Source organism: Ursus americanus, chromosome 16, assembly GCF_024610735.1.
Source record: "Ursus americanus isolate L20-20 chromosome 16, mUrsAme1.1.p, whole genome shotgun sequence".
Classification (NCBI taxonomy): domain Eukaryota; kingdom Metazoa; phylum Chordata; class Mammalia; order Carnivora; family Ursidae; genus Ursus; species Ursus americanus.
In genome coordinates this window covers 5078561-5097607 of record NC_142142.1, presented here as the reverse complement: position 1 = coordinate 5097607, position 19047 = coordinate 5078561, and the positions used below count along the sequence as shown (strand labels likewise).

At 40.5% G+C, this 19047-nt stretch overlaps 2 protein-coding genes across 2 annotated transcripts; both read left to right on the top strand.

Annotated features, from left to right (window-relative positions):
* Positions 1-2612: 2612 nt before the first annotated feature.
* On the top strand, positions 2613-3548 carry LOC123803735 (olfactory receptor 51I1-like). Its single transcript, XM_045815392.2, has one exon. It carries the CDS (start codon positions 2613-2615, stop codon positions 3546-3548), a length of 936 nt encoding a protein of 311 aa, XP_045671348.2.
* Positions 3549-14609: 11061 nt separating this feature from the next.
* LOC123803734 (olfactory receptor 51J1) lies at positions 14610-15563 on the top strand. The gene has a single exon (XM_045815390.2). It carries the CDS (start codon positions 14610-14612, stop codon positions 15561-15563), a length of 954 nt encoding a protein of 317 aa, XP_045671346.2.
* Positions 15564-19047: the final 3484 nt, after the last annotated feature.

Here is a 19047-nt window from a genome sequence, read left to right as displayed (position 1 = left end):
ACTACAGTTTTGCTAGTGTGACTTGGCAAGTCACTTAAAATGCCAATTTCTCATTCTCCCAAGTTGTCAAATGTGTATGAGTGGGTCGTTTTGAGTATTTTGAGGATAAGACAGATGACCTCTATACGAAGATAACATACACAGGGCACCCTTCCACAGTAGCTAATACATCATACTCAATCAATGTGGTTTCTTTTCTTGTAATTCTAAGTAAGAATTACCTTTTCTGGGGCGCCTGGGTGGCACAGTGGTTAGGTGTCTGCCTTCGGCTAAGGGCGTGATCCTGGCGTTATGGGATCGAGCCCCACATCAGGCTCCTCTGTTATGAGCCTGCTTCTTCCTCTCCCACTCCCCTTGCTTGTGTTCCCTCTCTCTCGCTGGCTGTCTCTATCTCTGTCAAATAAATAAATAAAATCTTAAAAAAAAAAAAAGAATTACCTTTTCTGTACCAAATGCTATGCTTTAACTTCCTCTTAGAATATTTCCCTCTCAACCCACACACCTCTTTCATCAGCATTGATCTCTGACTTCCTACAATAACAGCTCTTCCTACAGAGTGAAGTAAAAGGATATGACATGATTTTTCTGTCTTCAGAGAGGTTCTTATTTGATAGAAAAAGACAAAGTCCTTCCCTGGCTTCCCGCCCCAAGCTCCCAGCCTAGACTAGATCACCATACATCAAGATGCACCTTTTTTCCTGTTTCCTGCCTCCCCGTACCCCTTCCCTTTTATTAAGCCCTGGTGACAGGCTCAAGATACAGGCTCCATGTCTTCTTTGGGAGAGCTTAGGGACAACTAGGAGAAGGCACGCAAACAACTAAATGGCCACACAGGGGACAGAGTGCTAGATTAGAGGAAGGCGCTATCACAGGAAGTGGTTAACCACATGCCCCAGTGAGGGAGACATCACAGGACCGACATCCGAGCCATGTTCTCCAACAACGGTGCAAGTGGTATTTGTTTTAAAATATGATTTTTAGTTGAGCTGTAAGCTGAAGTGCTTAAAAAAGGGAAGACAGAAAAGAAAAACAAAGTAAACAATTACAAAAACAAAACAAAAATTCCAGGAATGACCAGGAGGGAAAAGAGGAGTTAGGGTGTGTCAGGATTTGCAGACGAGTCAAGTTAAGGAGGTGGATCTCACGGGAGTTTTGTCAGCGAAGGAAGCGCGCCGTTCAAAGAGGATGCGTGCATGGGATACAGTTTCCCTTTCATCTTAAACAGCAGCAGGGGAAGAAAGAAATCGCTGTTCCTCTTCCTCACATTGGTGGATGATGCCACTGACTTCCTCCCCACCAGAGCATTTTGAAGCGCCAGGGGATACCGTGCATTTTAGATTCAGGTTGCCTTTCCAGACAGGCTTTCAGAAGCCATCAGCAGCACTATTGAGGTGGGCCATCATGAATAAAAAGACTTGTTTTGGGTGCCTGCATCAGTTAAGTGTCCAACTTTTCATTTCAACTCTTGGTTTTGGCCCAGGTCATGATCTCAGGGTCATGAAATCAAAGCCTTGCGCCGGGCTCTGTGCTCTGCGGAGAGGCTGCTTGGGATTCTCTCTCTCCTTCTGCCCCTCCCCCAGTTCTCTCCCCCTCAGTCCCACGCTCTCTCCCTCCCCCCTCAAATAAGTAAGTAAATAAGTAAGTAATAAATAAATAAATAAATAAATAAATAAATAAATAAATAAAATCTTTTTTAAAAAGCTTTTTTTTTATATGTGCAGTTTCAAAAACGTGGTCTGAAGGGACTGTACTCTGGGACTACTGTCCCTCCTTCCCATAGACACAGTGAGTATTGATTAAGCATGCTGTCGTGTGTGGACTGACAATGGGAGAGGAATTCTCCACTGGGCAGAATACTTCTTTCCATTAATAGAAATTCCAGTGGGCAAGTATTTGTTTTCATTAACGTTTATAATACTGACTTTTTCTATGCTCTCCCCCACTGTGGGTAGAAGCCAAATGATCAGATCGTGGAAAGAACCTGGAACTGAGCCCATTTTAGAGGTGTTTTATCCAGTAAAACTGGGTAAGTCTGTGTCTCCAGTGGAGAGCAGTCTTCAAAACTGCTTGGAGTGGCAGAGATAGGCATTTAGAATCTTTATCTCCTGAGCAATTCTCTACTAGCTTTGAAGTAGTTTTATTCTAATCCCTATCTTCATTGACTACTTAAAATCCAACATGCCGTAACAGGGAATTTAGAGAATGTCTGACAGATTACAGCTTTCCTTGTGTTAGTGTCTTTCCAATGAGGTCTTTTTACAACTACCCAATACCACGTCTTGATAGAGACATGGCAAACATTCACTTCCTACCAAATAAACACAGTGAAACCACTATGGAGATTAGTTTTAAATATGAATGGTAAGATATTCTACCAGATTCCCTTATTCTGGAGATACGTCTATTGGCAAGTATGACTCCATATTTTTGTTTAGCATCAAAGACCAAAAGGAACTGGTCATGAAGGGGAGGAGGGACATAAGTTGGCAGATCATCTAAGCCAGAGGCAATTGCAGGTTCTCTCAGTGTCCAATAAGCTTTATGTGTCTCACCCCAGGTTGTATCTGTAGCGCCTGCCTAAGTCAAAGTCCCCGGACTCCAGACATTGGAAAATGGTCAACAGCAGTCAGTTCAACCCCCAATACTTTCTGCTAACTGGTCTCCCTGGTCTGGAGGCCTTGTACCCTTGGTTTATCTTCCCATTCTGCTCCATATATCTTGTGGCCCTTTTGGGCAATAGCCTGGTCCTGGCAGTGATCAGGAAAAACACCACCCTGCACCAGCCGATGTACCTTTTCCTGGCTATGCTGGCCTTTGCAGAGCTTGGTGTCTCTGCTTCCACGTTGCCCACTGTGTTGGGCATCTTCCTTTTTGGTGCCAATGAGATCTGCTTTGAAGCCTGCCTTGTGCAGATGTTCTCCATACATTCGTTTTCCATCATGGAGTCAGGAGTCCTGCTGGCCGTGTCTGTGGACCGCTTCGTGGCCATCTACAACCCACTGCGGTACACCGCCATCCTGACCAGGCCCCGTATTGCTGCCACTGGTGCTGCACTTGGACTGAAGAGTGTGATGCTCATGTTCCCACTGCCCTTCCTCCTGAAACGTCTGCCCTTCTGTGGCCACAATGTCCTCTCCCACTCCTACTGCCTTCACTCAGATCTAATCCAACTGCCCTGCGGGGATACACGTCCCAGTAGCATTCTGGGGCTCTGCATTGTTACTTCCACTTTTGGGCTGGACTCGCTTCTCATCGTCCTCTCTTACGTGCTGATCCTCCACACAGTGCTGAGCATTATCTCGGGGGAGGGAAGGCGGAAGGCCCTCAACACATGCGTGTCTCACATCTGTGCCGTGCTTGTGTATTACTTGCCCATGATCAGCGTGGCTCTGGTGCACCGCTTCATGAAGCAAGCTGCACCTGCTGTCCGTCTACTCCTGGCCAACGTCTACCTTCTGGTGCCACCCGTGCTCAACCCCATCATCTACAACGTTAAGACAAAGCAGATGCGCCAGGGGTTAATCCAACTCTTTCTTCTAAGAAAATAATAAGGGCGTTCGGACCGGTGAGATGGTTACCCACAAGCCAGTCCTTTTCATCACCAAACGTGGCCCAGGGAAGCACAGAATATTCATCACCTTGTCCAAGTTGGAAAGCTTGATAAGGCTTCGTGTTGATGAATGTACTGAGAATTCACATTTCAGACACAAGAGGTCATAACCTAAATCAGTATTATATTGTATTTTGTCAGCTACTTTGTTATACGTGTCAACTTAAAACGTACCTACTGTTTAATCCAGAAATTCCAGTTCTTAGCACTGCCCTAGTTTCATACTCTCAGGTTTGTTTATGAACACAGAGACTCGAATAAGAATTTTCACTTCAGCAATGTTTGAAATAAAATAATAGTAATTAAAAAACCCTAACTGGCCATCAATAAGTAAATGGTTAAATGAATTGGGATCTATCCACACATGGAGTATTCCACAATGTCAAAAAGACTTAGATCGATAGGTATTCACGGTTTAAGCAAGAGATAGCAAGATGCACATTTTATAAAGCAATTTAATCATATAAATATCAGTTTATATATTTAAAAAATACGTGCTACATCGATAAAAATAATAGCTTCTTTTGGAGGAGACTGTGATGGTGAAGAGAGAAATGAAAGGAATTCTTACTTGATCTGTATTATTTTTTAAAAAATAAGAATAAGGCATTCCACATTTCCCTTCATTATAAAAATACACACCATTATGTATATGTACACATATTTACATTTATACTGAAAAACCATTCAAATCTTAGAACAATTAGAAGCAAAGTAGGTACTAAGAACAAAGCCCTAAAATTGAGAATAAGCCCAGAAGGAATAGTTTTGAAAATCAGAAATCTGTACAGTTCTTGTGGAATGCTGACTGAGGAATAAAACTAATTCCTCCTACCAAGTCCTCATTGGAGAAGTCCATGGTACATGGGCATTGAGATGGAAAGCAGAAAGCATAATTTTCTAATGCTAAATATCCTTAGCTTGAGAATTTGAAATGTGAGGTCCCAAAAGCTGTGCTGAGTTGAAGTCCTTGCACATGGAGGGTTCGAAGGGAAACGTGGGAGGAGCAGATTCTGAGAGGCCTGTTTTCCTCCTAGGGACCTGGATTTACAAATGTCTCTCTCCCACTCACAAGACGAGCTGTCCCCCCACTCGAATTCTAACTGCACTTTTCCCTTCTTGTTGTTTGTCTCATACCACACATCACAATGGCAATCGAGTAATTATCTTTATACTGTTTCGTACTGTTTTATTTCTCTATGTCCAGTACACTTTAAGTTCAGTAAGGTAGGACGATGTCTTTTTGTTCACTCGGAATATACTGGCTATTCAATAAATGCTTGGTGGTGAACAAACTAATTATTGAATGAATTAACACAAGTCTACAAATATTTCCATGATCCTTATGTTTTTGTGTATGCATGAACCCCATTTCATGACACTGTATCCCGATTATTCTTTCTCTCCCCTCTTTTTCTGTATTGACTACCATTTTTCTCCCTCTCTTACTTTTTCAGGTTCTCTTTCTAAAGTCAGGAGGGCATGTATTGCATGGTGCACTAGGTGTTATACGCAACTAATGAATCACCAAACTTTACATCGGAAACCGGGGATGTACTGTATGGTGACTAACATAATATAATAAAAAAACATTAAAAAAAAAAAAGCTATGCTCCTGGCAGATACTAACCCATTCAACTTCTCAGTAAAACATTAATGGTCTTAGTGCAAAATTCATCCTCAGTCCCAGCACTTGCGCTTAAGTTAAACATTCCCAGTAACGTTTGGGAGACTCTTGGCAAAATGCATGTGTGTTTTAAGCTTAATCATATATGGAAAAACTACGGTAGTGTTTTAGATATGGTATGGGAGATATGATTACATTTGGAAGTAAGTTTGAAAATAGGAAGGGGATGTGTGAGAGTGTTGTCAAAGTGATAAATGTTGCAATATATTTTACGAATCTACGCAACTCCTTAAGGGATGATGGGTCATGAGAAGAGATTTGAATTCACCTATGTATACCTATGATTTAAAATTCTTCATCCTTAAATGTCTTGGTAATCTGCCTCAAAACGCAGTGAAGACTAGTTCAGACTGAAGATTTGAATACGGGTTTCTTTTTTCTTACAGATTTTATAAAAAATTTTTTATAGCTTTCATACATATAGTTTCTTTTTCTCATGAGAATATCTCCATGCTGCTCATAATTCTACTTTCTTTTTCCTTCGTAAACATATCCATTCCATTCAGTCACTGTTCTTGCTCTTCCATCTTTGCCCACACAACAGGGTCACCCCCTGGGGGAGGTTACCTGATGACCACTAATGCTGTGGCTTTTTTCCCTCTTCCTCAGGCACACTGGAATCCAGGTTAAGATCGCATGGTGTGTTTATGTTACTCCCTGCCCAGAATAGGGAGCTTCAGAGAAGACTAGGAGTAAAAACTGTGTCTGTCTTCCATAAAACTGTGTCCCTTCCATAATCTACGACCTTCCTGTATTGTCTTCTACCCTGAAGGTGTTCTGATTAATGGCTCATAACTCAAGGATAACTGTATGCCTCTTATTAGCCTCAAATATCCATTCATACACCTGTCTTGCAAAACATTCTTACTCCAATAAATTTACAGAGATCTCACGTGAGCCATTTGTATAGAGAGCACTCCAAATGGGAAGAGAGCACTCCAAGTCTACAGATTCTTCTGCCTGATGTACACCATAAATCTCTTCACCTCACTTACACTGACCATGCCTTGTCTAAATTCACATTCGTGATGCTGAATATTCTGCCACTCCCTGAGATCAACATATCTTCCCAGTCTATTTACTGTGCCAGATAACTTCTTCTTTAGCATACCAAGATCTGTACCAAATACATTTCTGCTGGGTGTTCTCTATGTACTCAGCCTGTTTGGGTTTGGTTATTCTGTGGTGATTTCAGTGGATTACTTTTTGGCATTCTGTAACCCATTCTTGTGCTCAAACATCCGAACCCTTCCCTGCATTATTGAATGGATATTGCCTTAGAGACTTGGGTGTTTGGTTCACATTCCTGGTTTTTTATGGAAGGTACCCACAGGTGCTTCTCCACTGGCATTTGTCATCTGTTATTTGTTATCACCTCTATCCACAGGCTGGATTCATTGCTCATTGTGATCTGTCCATGCTGATTTTTTGTAAGATTCTAGACATTGTTTCTGTGATAAAATGGCTGAAGGCCCTCATATCTGCGTGCCCTTATGCTTAGTGTCGATAATCATTTTCTTCCAGTTATACCACTTTGGACAGCCTGCACAGTGCCTGTACTCCTATAGGCTACTATTGTCAATGCCTTCTTCTCTCTCTTCTTCAATCCACCCCAATACCTACAGCATCGATTCAAGAGAGATACAATAGCATTTTGCTTGTTCATGTGAAAAAATAGTTAGGGCATATTAGACTAAAGACGACCTTTGAGTTACAGAGTCTTGGATCATTCTGGTCTATAGTGATACCACTGTGTGGTAATCAGACTTGGGTATGGCTTTGTGTCACCATTACTGATTTATAAGCTATAGTGGACGGAGGAGGGGTAAGAGAAAAGAGCCCTCCTTCACCTGAAGAAATAAGGCCTTAAAGCAAAAGAAAAAGTGAAGTGGATAGAAACTTAAACTGAGGCTTTCCTGGGTGGAGAGAGCAACAGTATCTTTAACATTAAACATCTCAGAAATAAATCAAGCATCCCTGGAGAATGAACGGCGTGGTCCCATGAAAATTTATGCCATAGATTTGTTTAATGAGATTTCCTGGGTCAGAGTACGCACGTAGCTAATATTCTGAGGCTAATCCCTTTTTCCTTTAAATGCCTTACCCCGTCTCACAAATTAGGTGAATCCAAAGTATGAATATAGACTAATGGCAAAAAAAAAAAAAAAAAAGATTTGGATAATTATTTTACTGCATCAAGCTTTATCTGGATTTTTTCCTAATCAAAGTGATTTTTCTTATTATAATTCATCTACTGATTTAAATAAAGACCAGGTCACTTCATCTTTCTAATCTGAATGTGATTAATATAATATAATATAATATAATATAATATAATATAATATAATATAATACTTTAAGCTTTCTATTTCCTGGAATGGCTTTAGACCCCTTACATATTTGTATTGAAACTTTATTTTAAAAAAAATTATCACTCATCTTGGAAATTGAGGGTTAGGGAAAATGAGTTTATAACTGTGAAAGAAGATTTTTTTTATAATTAAATTTTTCTCTTCTTGGAAAGTAAAAGATAAACTGTCGTACTAAACATATTTAGGTTATTAGAGAAAGAACATTTCGTTTCTTGTAATGGTATGCAAAACAAAAGAAAGACCTTCTAACATTGATCAAACTCATTATTAAAATTCGTTCAAATTTAACCTTTAGAAAGAGCCTAGGATTTGCTTTTGTCTTTGAATCATGACTGGTTTCAGAAATGGTCGTGGGTGAGGATGTGGAATTGAGCTCCTCTATTCATCATCCAAGAGGACAATGGGCGTAAATAACCATTGTATACCTGTTCTTTTTCTCACTCCAAGACATGTATCTATAATATCACTCAGACTGAAAACCAGGGGCATTTGCTTGCTACAAAGAGATAAGTATCAGGATGCATTATATTATCTGTTTGCTAAGAATTGAGGGTGACTCCCCTTTAGGCTATGCCTAATGTATAATTTAATTTTTTAATAGATGGAAATTTGTATACACCAGGAGCCCTGGGCAACATTTAAATGATTGTGTTTGTCCTGTTTCTTAATTCTCTACTTAATTTCCTAGGAAACAAAGTTGTAAAATTGTCTTATTTCTAGCCCTCTACTTACAGAAGTTGTGTTTTACCCCAGGATGTACACGCAGACCTACACCCTTCACAGTTTAGCAACTAATGCAGTTTGGCCCACATCTGAGCATCTCCTTTAAAGAAGATAGGAATGAGCTGTTCTAACCCTTTTTTATAATTCTGCTGATGCGGAGATAATTGGCAGTGCTCCCATCTACCTGATAAGTTTATTATATTTTATTGACCTAGGTTGAAAGGGCAAGTTCCCTGCCTCCAAGAACAAATTGAAATTTGTGGGCATTTAAACATATTTTACATCATAAGAAATACTCATGGAAAATGACTTGTCAAACTCAGTTTAAGGTGTTTTAAGAAATGGAGGGAATTTATACTAGTCCAGAGTTCTGGTGTGCAGTAAGACATCGTTAAGCTCTTCATGCACGGGAATAATCTACTAAACCTGAAATAAATATCACACAGCTAGAAATTGACACCGTGGGTTATTTTCGTTTGTTTTTGCTTTTGTTTTAGATTGGTTGGTTTGTTCATTTGCTTTGATCTATCACACATCAAGCCCATGGTTCCAACCTCATCAGGGCCAAAAGACCTGATTTCGTTTTTTAAGATAACAGGTATCTCGCTGTTGTCCCATTGCTGGCATTTTCATTTCTGTCAAAAAGAAATTACAGAACGCTTTCAAAAAACAAAAGCCAGGAAAATGAAAAGCATTTTCTCTAAAGAAGCTTATATCTTAAAGATAGATAGATAAACAGAAAGGTAGATAATTTTGGCTAAAGCAGGAAAGAGAATATATGATTAAGTTATCATCTTAAAAACACGCATAATTTATATAAAACTAAATTCTATACACACGGCACAAATGCACTTGTGCTAGAGTAAAATACGTGTGGTGTGTGTTTATATATGTGGAATATTAGCATTTCATCAGTTTCAATTTACTATTGAAAAACTTTATGTGAAATGTGGAGTTCCAAAAGTGTGCTATGTCTGATACCCCAATATTCTTAGCCTTATTGGAAATACAGATTATGTAATTCCTGGATTTTGGGGGAGAGAATATAGCCTTCATTTTTAAAAACATAATCCCATCCCAATGCCTCATCTAAAATATATTCACCTCAGCAAGGGTTTTATGGAAAAATTACTGCAAAACTAGAAAAAAATTGTGGGCAAATATTTCTTGTGGAAACATGGCAAATATTGCTTATTCCATTCATTGCAATGATCTGAAATGTGTCTTTCTGAGAATGGTGTGGGGGTGTCCTTAGTACGACTTACTTGAGAAAAATAGTTAATAAATACGAACTCTAATTTCCATATATTTGTCAAGTGAAAGAAGGGGTCCTTAAAGATACAGTGAGTGTGAAAGGTGCTGAGTTTCTAAAGGAAAATTTGACCAGAGTTCTACAACCTAAACCCAGTTTATAATGGAAAATGGCAATCTCCTTTATACATATATTTTACTAAATGTTTGAAACAGGTGCTGACACTTGGAGGAAAACATACCACTATCTCAAATTCAGCTCAGTATCCACATGGGTCATCCATTCAGTGACATTCTATCCAGCTTCTCATCAGTGCCAATGCGTTGAATTCAATTCTACTTTGTCTGCTCACACCATGGTGTCTCCTGGATCTCCTCTAGCTTATTTTCTGATCGCAGATATTGATCTCCCAAACTCCCTCATTTTCTTAGTCACACTAGATTTATTTCACTTTAGTAAGGCCATGTCCCACTCAGTCCCTGCATTTCCTCCAAGTCTGTCAGCTTGCTGCTGACTTCATACATGTCTGGATCTAGTCTGTCCACGTATCTTTTCGCGCGTTTGAATCAATCACACAAAACTCTCTTCTCTCTGGTTAAACCAGCAGCACAAGAAGTATATTTTAAGAACAACTTTTAAAAGTCCTATAAAAATGGGTCGTGGTGGATTTTCAAGCCAAGCCTTTTTTTTCTTTGACTCGTTGGTCAGAAAATTAGCCAATGAGCCAGCCGTCCACAAGTAATTGAAACTCATCGATCGGTTCAGCAATTTTAAATCCTCTTTTACACTGGTCTGGAAAGGCTCTCTCTGCCAGTTCTCTCTAGTCGTCTTATGCTGGTGATCAACCTTTCTGATCAATCACCCCCTCCCTGCCCACAACCCAATCTGAAACCTTTCCTCACAAGAGCTTTAACCACTTGGATTTCATCGTCTCCTTTTATTAAACAACCTTGATATTTTATGGATACCATCAACTCTGTGCCCTGTTCCTTACTTGTTATCTGCATGTTTGTAAAAGTGACAGCCGATGACTAGTAGATTAATATATTATTTCTTCAGGATACAATTGTCCTATAATTGTTATAATCATACCAAATCCTTATAATGAACTTTTTATAAGCCAGACACTTTTGTACACTATTTACACATATTAATTATTTTATTCTTGTAGCAGATGTTTACTATTATTATGCTCATCTCAAATAGGTCCTGACTCTGCCGTTGCTTATTTCCCTTAAGGGCCCCCGGGCATTGAGAAGGAGTGATGAAATTATCTGGGTACTTCTCCTCAGAGAACCCAGTCCCTCTCCATCAGGAAAGATCATTATTAATAGAAATTTGGGGATAATCGTAATTTGACTGATCCCTTCTGAGGATACCTGAGAAAGGAGACAGAAAGTGTGGGGATGCTGACAGTCACTGGTTGCTAAAGGTTCCCATTCAGAGCCACTCTGAGGTAGGTATCAACACCTCTATCTTTAAAATAAAGAAAGGAGCTTCATAAAGTTTAAATAGGTAAAGTTGTCCTGCACACAGCGTTCACCTCCACCTCTGTCCACTTCCAGGAATGTGGTATTTACTGCGTCGTACTCTCCTCTCTCTGCTGACCTGCTGTGTCCCACTGTGTACTACAGTGGGCTTTGGATTAAACAATCCCCATTTTCTTCCCCAAACCTGAAATATTCTTGTCATAGTCAAGGACAAAAAGGACGCAAAGAAACAAAGGGATAAAAACAGAGAGAGAGAGAGAGAGAGAAAGAGAGAGAGAGAGAGCACAAGGAGAGCCAGAGAAGACTGCTGATAACAGGAGAGGAAAGACCCTAGTTGCCAGTGTCCCTCGAGGTTTGTTTCTTCCAATATCAGGTCATCAGAGTGGCATAAAATAGAAATAGGGAGCCGTGGGATCAAGGGTGTGGTGAGGCCACACACAGGAGAAATACCCGCTCCACCCAGAGGCAGACCAACTTTGGTCCACTGACAAGGTTAAGAAAGACACGCTGGGCGTTGGGAGGAGAGGGAAGAAGATAAGCTCCCCATAGCTAGTGGGGAATGTTAGTGTCCTCTAAGTCCCTCAGCCGTGGGAAGTTCTGACATGTGTGACCATGTCTTGAGGTCAATAACTTGTCCCTAAATGTCCCAACCTGAAGTTTTAGCTCAGCTCACTGCAGTTTCTCCTAAGCTAACTCTTGCTGAGGCGACCTCATCAGGCCACGGTAGGTGCACAGGGATCCTGTACTCGGGCAGGCCATGGGCTTGGATTTTGTCAGGTTTTCCTCTCATATTTTCATGAAAGTAAAATTTATGAAAGCAAACAATGACTTTAATATCCTAGCATGTCCATAGTTTCCTTCTCTCCATGTTTTCTCTCAGCCCTGGTCAGAGTACAGTCCTAGGCACCCACTTGCCACGGTCACTGGTTCCTGCATCACATCCCCCGACCTCTCCATTTAGCTCAGGAAAATTCGAATTCCTAAGGCCTCAGCTGAAACCTCACTTCTCAAGGAAAGCGTTCCCTGATTTTTCTTCTTTTTTTTTTTTTTTTCTCCCAGAAAACGTTTTATTAGAACTGGTGCAGAGTTTAGATGGATGGACACAAATAACACCAACAACTTAACTACAGATATTTGAAAATATGTCTTCAAATATAGATCAAATTCTGCCATTTATGTTCTAAATATAATTTCCCAAGGGAAACAGTATAGTGAAGTTTCCTGTTACAGAAACTGAAATAATAAAAAGTGGCTAATTTTATTGGAGGATTATATATACAGCACTTTCCTGTGTGTGTGTGTGTATATATATATATATTTTTTTAATAATAATAATATCCCTGATTTTTCAGAACAAATTAGGTTTTTCCCTCTAGGTCCCTCCCATATCCTGAATTTTTTTTTCTTTCCTTCTTTCCACACTTCCTTTCTCCCTCCCTCCTTCCTCCTTCCTATCCTCCTTCCTCCCTCCTTTCCTTCCTCCTTTCCTTCTCTCCCTTCCTTCCTTCCTTCCTTCCTTCCTTCCTTCCTTCCTTCCTTCCTTCCTTTTTTTTTTCTCTAGCACTTAACTGTTACTAGATTAGAGAGAGGGCTTCGCGAGTGTGATCCTTGTGCCTGCATGTACGTGAGAGAGGGTGTGTTCTTTGACACGTGGTTGAAAGTTGCAGAGATTTTCTGAGTAGCGCCAGGACTGTGTCTCCAGGGTCCCGCAAGGTGCACGGCACGATGGAGTGCTGGTTGCTTATGGGTGTGCATTGTCTCTGCAGTTTGCTGACGAGTGGAGGAGGTAAGCTAAATGGTAGTTTCTGACAATAACCAGGAAGGCTTTTTCTTTGTAAATAGCAAGGGAATTGGCATAACTGGGAATGAAGATAAAACTTGTAACCAACATAGAGAAGATCAAGTGCATGTTGAAAGGGCTGTTACAAATGTAAGACTTGGTTGCGTTCTGTGTGGAGACTCAAGCATGTGAAGGTTGAACACTATAATCCTTCCATTTGTTTCTGAAAACAAAGCTGCTTTGCCATTCTTATTTTTAAAAATTGCTGTAAATCCAGTTGTCTAATGGGCTCTGTATGAAGTTGGCTATGTCTGTGTGCCCTTGTCCCACAAAATACTGTATAACTAGTGTGCTTGTAGTAGTTAACTCCACCACCTTTGTAAGCAAATGAAATTAGTTTAATAAAATAAGCCACCCATGGATATATTAATTTTTACTCATGTCAGTTCTTGACTTGACTGGGTGTCCCCTTAGCCTGCAGAGAACTAAATAACAACCAGCATGTAATAGTGGGGTCCTCGGACGTTCAGCAGTGGCTGAGTGAGGAATCCTCATCAGGAAAGATGAAGACAAGATTTCAGCAAGTGTGGAAATGTATGCACATGCAAGTATGTCAGCAGGTTTGCGTGTGTGTGTGTGTGTGTGCGTGTCTGTGCACGCGTGTGCTTGGATGAATTAATCGAAAATACCTCCAGAGGTCCTTCCTGCCCTGTTAGGCCAGGATCCTACTATGATTTCTGTGCCAACCCAGACAGACCTGAGCCTAACGTATAGACGGTTTTGAAGTGGTTTTCCCCTCCTCTCTGTTGCCTTCCTCCCCTGCGCAGGAGAATCTTCCTTGAAAGTCTGTTTCGGTTCCCAAAGTTGTTGCAGTGTATCACAGGTGTGTCTGAGTCAGAAAGAAGGCCCGATGGATCAGGAAGATTGTCTTGGAGAACTGTGAGTTGAGAGATTCTGTGTATCATCAGGACAGAATATTTTCATGAGCTTTAAAGTCTGCATGCAAATCCAACAGCCTTGGTTCTTGCCTCATTCTGTCCTTTCCACATAATCTTTTCAGTTGCTTCCCAATCCTTTCAAAGCACAGAACAGCTAAACCGAGTGTGGATTCAAACTCCATTCTTTTCTAGTTAATTTTCCAATCATTTGCTCCCAGCTCTGGTCACTGCCACTTCTTAGCCTTGCTTTGAACCTCAATTATTCCGTATGTCTACATTCATTCAACAGGTATTTTTAGCTGTTTTCATGTACCGTGCTGCTTGCCTTATCTCCATATTTACCAATAATATCTTTGTCCACCAATTCCTGACATTAGTCCACACCTTAAAACTGAAATTGCTTACACATGCCTGTCTCCCCAGCAGCTTTCTGAGACCAAGGGATCTGCGCACCAAGACAAGACAGCCATTTTTCCCTTGGCAGATCCCAAGTGAAGTACGATTTAGAGGGATATTTTTCTATCAGCTTTGAACTTTACTCTGATGGAGACTGTAACCCCCTTAAGACCGGGAATTTCCTGATGGTGGCCATCTTGTCAATTTTCAGACCAGAGACCTATGGCCACCTCAATCTGTAAGCTTTGTTTTCTTTCTCCCTTCCCTCAGTGTCCAGAAGTCTTTCTCCATTATAATGTGATCTCACTAGCTTATTTCTAATCTTTAAGGTAGGACTGATCCCATGGGATGAGATTTCAACATGAAGAACTCCAATGGCTCTTTGGAGTTCTTGCCTACAACGTTCATTCTGGTTGGCATCCCAGGGCTGGAGGCAGAGCACATCTGGATATCCATCCCCTTCTGCCTGATATACGTCATCATCTTCCTTGGGAATGGCACCATTCTTCACGTCATCAAAACAGACCCTGCCCTGCACCAGCCCATGTACCTCTTTCTTGCCATGTTGGCACTGGCTGAGGTTGGTGTCTCTGCATCTACTCTCCCTACGGTGCTAGGCATCTTTCTTTTTGGCATCACTGAGATTAGTTTTGATGCCTGCCTTTTTCAGATGTTCTTCATCCATTCTTTCTCCATTTTGGAGTCAGCCATGTTGCTGGCCATGTCTGTGGACCGATTTGTGGCCATCTATAATCCACTGCGCTATACAGCCATCCTCACGCTGCCCCGTATCTTTGGCACAGGAACTATCATGGGGCTGAAAAGCATTATTCTCATGGCCCCGTTGCCCATGCTGTTAAGGCATCTGCCCTTCTGTGGTCATAATGTCCTCTCTCATTCCTATTGCCTCCACCCCAACCTTATCCATTTACCTTGTGGGGACATTTCTGTCAACAACATTTATGGGCTTTTCATTGTTACCTCCACTTTTGGGCTGGATTCACTGCTTATTGTGGTTTCCTATGGGCTCATACTCCACACTGTACTGAGTATCACCACTGGGGAGGGACGGAGGAAGGCACTCAACACATGCGGATCACATATCTGTGCCGTGCTCGCTTACTATGTGCCTATGATTGGTTTATCTATGGTACATCGCTTTGGACTCCACATGTCCCCTTTGGTGCATGCTATGATGGCCAATGCTTATCTCTTTTTCCCACCTGTTATCAACCCCATTGTCTACAGCATTAAGACCAAAGAGATCCATCATGGCATTGTCCGAATGTTCTCCCAGAAAAGAGCCAGACTTTAGACATAGGATAAAGTTGGAGTGGACTTCTCTCTATAATCACAGGTGGTCCTAGCTTGCGTGTTATGCAAATGGTGTTACTTTAAAATATGTTATCTGATGGAGGGTCTGCAAAATCTAGCAATAAACTGGAGTGGGGTACCAGTGGGGTAGACCGTCTGTGACACAACAGTGTAAAGAATTGATGTTATTTTTTAAATGCTGTGTTACATGAGGCTTTTCATTACCTCGACCTAGCTGGAGCAGGAATGCTGGAAGGATTGCTTATGAAAACATAACTCTCCCTATAAGTGAAAGGTAATCAGGAGTTGGAAGGTGTCCTAGGAAATCTATCGAGCCCTCTGTTCTAGGGAACAGGGATGTGAAATGGATTACATTCTCTTGAGTTGTTGGAACCTGATCTCAGTAGCAGGAGGATACACTAACCAGTTTAAAGGAGGTTTCCAGTACTGACTCTGGCTGGTATTTGCTCAACCTCACCAGGGCTCCCAGTTGAGAGTGACAAAGATTACAAATATTGTTTGTTATGTAAAATTCTGAAGTCTCCCACCCAGGATACAGAATCTTTTAAAAACCCGAGCATGCCCCTTAAGTACAGTTATTTATTTATTTATTTATTTATTTATTTATTTATTCATTCATTCATTCATTTAGGTCTGGTTGGTTATTTCTTTGCGGACATTTGAAATAATGTAGAAATTTCACATGTATATTTTCAGGGACAAGAACTAAGACTTTTGCGATGCAAATGTATACTAAGCACTCTATATTTGTCGTTTCAATCACTTTCCACAACCCCCACTTCCCACCTTCTTTAACGTGATTTTTTTTAGATGAAAAACTGGTGCTTAGATAAGTTTGCATTTTGCTCAAACCTATCCTATCCATCCAAGAGCAAATAGCACTAACTGAGCACATGCATGGATCAAACACAAATCTAAGCCCCAAAGGTAAAGTCGTGACCAAAGAGACATGTCCCTTCCCGCATGGAGCTTAGAAATTTTTTTTTTCTGCCTCTGTCTCTGCTCTACTTTGTACTTTCGAGAACTGTGTTTAAAACCAATTTAAAATAGACCTTATAATACTCCCACACACAAATAAAGCTTTTTAATATGGATTTTTTAAAAGGTATGCCAGTACCATACTGTTTAGATTACTACAGCTTTGTAATACAACTTGAAGTCTGGAATCCTGATGCCTCTAGTTTTGTTTTTCTCTTTCAAGACTCCTTAGGCTATTCAAGGTCTTTTGTGATTCTCTACACGTGTTAGGATTCTTTGTTCTAGTTCTGTGAAAAATGCTGTTGGCATTTCAGTTGAGATTACATCAAATGTAAGCTATACACTTAAAAGTGGGTACCTTTATCTATGAATATTGTATCCTAATAAAAATGTGTATAAAGGGGCTCCTGGGTGACTCAGTTGGTTAAGCATCTGCCTTCCATTCAGGTCATGATCCTGCAGTCCCAGGATCGAACCCCACATTGGGCTCCCTGCTCAGTGGGGAGCCTGCTTCTCCTGCCATTCCCCCTCCTCATGCTCTCTCTCTCTTTCTCTCACTCACTCTCTCTCTCTCTCAAATAAACAAAATCTTTTTTAAAAATGTGTATAAAAATGCAATCTGACATTCTGAGAGTGTTCTAATCATGGGCTTGTGTGGTGAGAAGGAGTGAATTTTGGCATCTAATTTATCCTCACACTAATTTTCACAAAGTCTCTAGTTTGGAGTCCTGTACACCTGCCTTCCTGAGTTCCAAGTTCGGGAAACTTTTGGAGTTCTTAGATTTGCTTAGCTTCTTGTTCACTTGTCCCTCTGTAGTCAATTAAGTAGGTTCCTCTTTAGTAAAATCAAGTCAATTTCCTTGTGCTACAAAGTCAGTTACCAGTCATCCATATGCTTTCTAGATGTCATTTTTTTAAAGATTTTATTTATTTATTCGACAGAGACGAGACAGCCAGCGAGAGAGGGAACACAAGCAGCGGGAGTGGGAGAGGAAGAAGCAGGCTCATAGCAGAGGAGCCTGATGTGGGGCTCAATCCCATAATGCCGGGATCACGCCCTGAGCCGAAGGCAGATGCTTAACCGCTGTGCCACCCAGGTGCCCCTCTAGATTTCATTTTTGAAAACCTTTTCACCTGTTACTATCTTCCACTCATTTATCTGTCACTGTGAGTCTATACTTGCATTATTATTAATACTTGAAACAAATACATTTGTTCAACTTATCTGGTTTCTATATTTTGATTTACATATTTTTTCCTTTTCTGTCTTCTCTCAGATATAAAATATTTTTAAAGTATTTTCCCTATTTGTTTTGGAGTTACAAATTGTACTTTTATTCTACAAATAAAATGCAAACATATATAGTTTACAAAGTCAAATTTATTCAAGGGGCGCCTGGGTGGCTCAGTTGTTAAGCGTCTGCCTTCAGCTCAGGGCGTGATCCCGGCGTTATGGGATCGAGCCCCACATCAGGCTCCTCCGCTGGGAGCCTGCTTCTTCCTCTCCCACTCCCCCTGCTTGTGTTCCCTCTCTCGCTGGCTGTCTCTCTCTCTGTCAAATAAATAAGTAAAATCTTTAAAAAAAAAAGTTATTCAAAATGTCTTCATCTTCAAATAAACAAAGAATTTAGCATGCTTTATTAATCATTCAATCCCTCCTGTTGTCATTTGTCATATTAATAATACTTAATTGTGTCTACATTTTAATGTAGATATTATTGACAATGTTAGACATTAACACAGTTGAAATATTATTGGCAATGTTAGAGATTCACAAAGCTGAATTTTCCTATTGAATACATATATATATTCACAAGTCTCTATTTCAGTGATTCTGGTCTCCCTTCCCAAAGTCAGCAAACATTTTCAGTGTATTACATTTCTCTTTAGAAAAGCATTTATATATGTTGGCTAAATGAACATAAAGAAAAAGTAACGGGAGACACACACATACGAGCATTTATATGTAAATAAGGAATTACGTGTGTTTATACTTTTCCCCAGTGAACACTGTGCACTGCCCTCTAGTTGATGTTTCATATGAGCGTGTATCTTTGAGACCATCCATAACCAGTACGTGAGAGCACAACCATTTGTTTTCATCTACATAACACTCCATTGTGTTGACTCCGGTACATTGCACATTCTAGGAATTTATTTACCAGTTCTCAGTTCATGAATATCTAGCTTGCCTCCATTTGGTTTTTTCTTGTTAATATTGCCATGAATAATCTTGTATCTATGTCCATTTACATACATGTAAATATGTTTGTATGTTAAATTTTTTAAAGTTTTTATTTAAATTCCAGGTCGTTAACATGCAGTGTAATATCAGTTTCAAGTGTACAATACGGTGATTCAGCACTTCCGTACATCAGCCGGTGCTCATCACAAGTGCTGTCCTTAATCCCCATCACTTACTTCACCCATTTCCTCACCCACTTCCCACCCCCCATTTCCCCCCAAAACCATCAGTTTGTTCTCTG

Excerpts from the sequence above, each read along its gene's own strand:
- LOC123803735 (XM_045815392.2), top strand. The coding sequence starts at position 2,613 with ATGGTCAACAGCAGTCAGTTCAACCCCCAATACTTTCTGCTAACTGGT.
- LOC123803734 (XM_045815390.2), top strand. The coding sequence starts at position 14,610 with ATGAAGAACTCCAATGGCTCTTTGGAGTTCTTGCCTACAACGTTCATT.